Below are 4,461 nucleotides of genomic sequence, written 5' to 3'. Positions count from 1 at the left end.
GATATTGATAAGTTGCGGAGCTGCGCTGAGAAGTGGCAGATGGAGTTGAACCCTGAAAATTGTGAGGTGATTCATTTTGGAAGGACAAACTTGAAAGCAGAATACAGGGTTAACGGAAAGATTCTTGGCAGTGTGGAGGAGCAGAGGGATGTTGGGGTTCATGTCCACAGTTCCCTGAAAGCTGCCACCCAGGTGGATAGAGTTGTTAAGAAGGTGTATGGTGTGTTAGCTTTGATTAATAGAGGGATTGAGTTCAAGATCCGTCAAGTTATGCTCCAGCTATACAAAACCCTGGTTCGTCCACGTTCGGATATTGAGTCCAGTTCTGATCGCCTCATTACAGGGAAGATAGGGAAGCATTGGAAAAGGTGCAGAGGAGATTTAACAGGATGTTGCCTGGAATGGAAGGAAGGTATTACGAGGAAAGGTGGAGAGAGCTAAGGCTTTTCTCTTTAGAACGACGTAGGAAGTGAGGTGACTTGATAAAAGTGTACAAAATGATCAGAGTTATAGATAGAGTAGACAGCCAGCGACTTTTTCTTGGGATGGAGTTAGCTGTTGCAAGGGGACATAGTTTTAAAATGAGTGGAGGTATATTTCGGGGAAACGATAGAGGTAGGTTCTTTTCTCAGAGAGTAGGAGGGATGTGGAATGCATTGCCGGAGAGGGTAGTGGAGTCGGCCTCATTAGGGTCATTTAAGCGGCTATTAGATAGGCATATGGATGATAGTAATAGGTCGGGGTGGACCTTAGGATTAGGGTAAAAGTTCAGAACAACATTGTGTGCTGAAGGGCCTGTACTATGCTGTACTGTTCTATGTTCTGTGTTCTAAACTTCCTCAGAGAGCAACTTCCAAACCCACCACCACTTCCATCTGGATGGGCTACCGATGCATTAGAACAACATTCCCACTTCCTTAAGGGTAACGAGGGAAGGGCAATAAATCCTGATCCAGGCCATGACACACACACGAAATGAATGAGTGAAAACAAAGCACATGCTGAGGGACATTCCTGACAGCTACAGTGAGGGTTTTGATGAAATGCATGTCCCAATTTTCCCTAATGTATCGCGATGGTGTGAATGGGATTTGGAGAAATGGGTCCCTGGTGAAGGAGTTCGAGCCAGAGCAAAGTTCAGGAAGATTCCGTCACATTTCCCCTGTCCTCGGGGTGTGGGGGAGGTGGGTGGGATTGGGACAGAGGGATGATTTGCTGCTGTGTCCCTATATCTCCCACAAGTTCTGCTTGTGTTTCTCTGCTCCCAGGTAAACGGCGAGACGGTCAATTTGCCGGTGAGTTTAGAATCCGGGAACATCCGGCTTTTCCAGAGCGGATCAGCGGCGGTGCTGGAGACGGTGTTTGGTCTCCGAGTCTCCTACGACTGGAGCCATTACGCAGTGGTGATGGTTCCCAGTCTGTATTCGGGTTCTCTGTGCGGACTGTGTGGAAACTTCAACGGAGACGCGGCTGACGATTTTGTGTCTCCAAACGGCACGGCGCTGCCTACAGCAGCAGCGTTCGGGAACAGCTGGAAAATCTCCGATCCCGAGGCTGTGTGCACGGACGATCCGGACTCTCAGGGCCCATTGTGCAGTGACAGCTTCCGCCGTCTCTTCAGCTCGGAAAGTTACTGCGGAATTCTGAGCAACGCCAGCGGGCCATTCCGCCGATGCCATTCGGTGCTGAACCCAAGCACTTCCTGGGAAAACTGCATCTTTGATCTGTGCGCCATGGGAGCGAGCAGTGATCTGCTGTGTCAGGCAATTGGAACGTACACAGCAGAGTGTCAGAGACTGGGAGTGACGACCAGAGATTGGAGAAATGTAACCGGCTGCGGTAAGGGACAATGTTGTCTTTGGGAACCGTCGGATCCTGCTTCAAGTAACGATCAGTTCATGCTCCTGGTCACTGCCATTGGCTGTTTCCATGGGGACAGAGGAGTGAGGGCTGGGAGGAAGTGGCCACTCGGCCCCTCGACAGGGAGTAGGCTCACGGCTGATCTGATTACTCCACGTTCCTGCTACCACAATTCACAATAAATTTTCACTCCCTTCTGTATCAGGCACCTCACCCACTCTCCCTTCAAATATTCAGTAGCTCTGCTCCCCGAGAGTTGTGAACACAGCCCAGTCCTTCACACATTCCAACCTTCCATCCATTGACTCCATCTACAATTGTTGCTACCTCAGAAAGGCAGCTAACATCATCAAAGACATTTCCCATCCGGGTTCTAATCGCTTCCAAACTCATCCATCAGGCAGAAGGTACAAAACCTTAAACACACGTTCCAACAGATTGAAGAGCAGCTTCTTCCCAGCTGGCAGTAGAACGCTGAGCGGACCTCTCTAGTGTTCCATTAATTGTTGATGTCGCTGTTTGTGCTCCTTCTCTGCAGTTATAACATTGTGCTCCTTGCTCTGCTCTATCACCCTAATGCACTTTGTCCAGTCTGATCTGACTGTGCTGCACGCAACACAAAACATGTCATTGTACATTGGTACATGTGACAGTGATAAATCAAATCAATTGAAAACAAAAATTAAAGTAGAGAAAGTAAACATCTTGCAAGCTTGTAAAAGATGAATTGATATCTGTTTCAGAGATAGTAGGAAGTGCAGATGCCCGAAACGTCAGCCTTCCTGCTCCTCTGATGCTGCTTGGCCTGCTGTGTTCATCCAGCTCTACACCTTGTTATCTCTAGCATTGATATCTGTTCGGTGTTTCGTGTTGGCCAGCCAATTACCAATCTTTTCCAATATGTTAGCCAATCCACTGTCAGCTTTACTTTCCCTCAGCAATCTGTGTTGTGACTGTCTATCGAACACCTTCTGGAAATCTCAGTACAGGAACACAGTCAGAGATGTGTGGTAGGCAGCAGTGACCAGCCAGAATCGAGCAGTGTTACATTATGGAGCCTGTATATTCTGCTGCGTCCATCCCACACCATTCTGTCGGGCCAATACTGTAAGGATTGTTTCTGTATGCAACGGCAGAGTGAAACAGAACAGAGCAATGGTTTCACACACAGACACTGCGGGGGAAAGATTTCCCTTTTGGATCACACACCGTACTTTCCGTTAACACTGTGTCATTGTGTCTTTCAGAGATCCCATGCCCACTGCACAGTCACTACGAGCCCTGCAGTACCGCCTGCTCGGCCAGTTGTGCCGATCCTACGGCGCCGTTGTTTTGCGACCAGCCGTGCGTGGAAAGCTGTGTGTGTGACGAGGGCTACATCCTGAGCGGAGGTGTGTGCATGGCTCTCGATCAGTGCGGCTGCTCCTTCCAAGGCCGCTACTACAGCAAAGGTGAAAGTGTCATCCTGACCGAGAACTGCAGTCAGAAATGTAGCTGCCACAACGCCAGTGTCGGCATGAGCTGTGCTGCTTTCAGCTGTAGGCTCCATGAAGACTGTCGCCTGGTGAACGGGGTACGGGGCTGCTACCCCAGAGCACGTGGCACCTGCCAAGCCTCCGGCGACCCACATTACACCAGCTTTGACGGCAAGAGATTTGATTTCCAAGGCTCTTGTAAATACACCTTCAGTAAGACGTGCGGAGTGACTGGAAACCTGACGGTGTTCAGCGTTGATGTGGAGAACGATCATCGCGGATCCCAGGCTGTGTCCTGGACACGTCTCGTTGAGGTTCAGGTGTATGGCCATCGGATCCAGGTGTCGAGGGGGCAAACGGGCAGGATGCAGGTAAATACAATTGGAAATGCATAAAGACAGGGGCGACAAGAGCAGGTCAGTGGCAGGGAATCCCGTAGGCAGTAACTCACCTCCTGACTCCCCAAAGCCTGTCCACCATCAACAAGGCACAAGTCAGGAGTGTGATGGAATATTCCCCACTTGCCTGAATGAGTGCATTTCCGAAATCATTCAACAGGCCCAACACCATCCAGGATAAAGCAATCCTCATTTAATTAGCACCACATCCTTAAATACCAGCAACACTGACCACCAACACTTGGTAGCAGCATTGTGTACACTCTGCAAGATGCACTTCAGAAATTCCCAGAAATTCAGGAGGCATTGGATCGGGGGAAATGTGGCAGACTGGATTCAGAATTGGCTGCCCCTTCGAAGACAAAGTGTGGTAATGGACGGAAAATATTCAACATGGTGCTCAGTTATGAGTGATGTAACACAAGGATCTGTTCTGGGTCCTCTTCTATTTGTGATTTTTGTAAATGATTTGGATGTAGGAGTGGAAGGGTGGATTAGTAAGTTTGTGGATGATACGAAGGTGGGTCAAGTTGTGGGCAGTGCGGAGGGCTGTTCTACGTTACAAAGGGATATTGATAAGTTGCGGAGCTGCGCTGAGAAGTGGCAGATGGAGTTGAACCCTGAAAATTGTGAGGTGATTCATTTTGGAAGGACAAACTTGAAAGCAGAATACAGGGTTAACGGAAAGATTCTTGGCAGTGTGGAGGAGCAGAGGGATGTTGGGGTTC

The 4,461-nt window shown here is 49.2% G+C and overlaps 1 protein-coding gene across 1 annotated transcript in view; it reads left to right on the top strand.

Moving 5' to 3' along the window:
- LOC109925556 (alpha-tectorin-like) overlaps positions 1 to 4,461 on the top strand; it is a 38,097-nt gene that overhangs the window by 9,913 nt on the left and 23,723 nt on the right. The window contains exon 7 of the mRNA XM_048620608.1: positions 1,269 to 1,839. Coding sequence (XP_048476565.1) covers positions 1,269 to 1,839 — 571 coding nt within the window. The remainder of the gene's footprint in view (positions 1 to 1,268; positions 1,840 to 4,461) is intronic.

Source organism: Rhincodon typus, chromosome 47 (genome assembly GCF_021869965.1).
Source record: "Rhincodon typus isolate 14 chromosome 47, sRhiTyp1.1, whole genome shotgun sequence".
Classification (NCBI taxonomy): domain Eukaryota; kingdom Metazoa; phylum Chordata; class Chondrichthyes; order Orectolobiformes; family Rhincodontidae; genus Rhincodon; species Rhincodon typus.
This window is presented reverse-complemented; position numbering and strand designations above follow the sequence as displayed.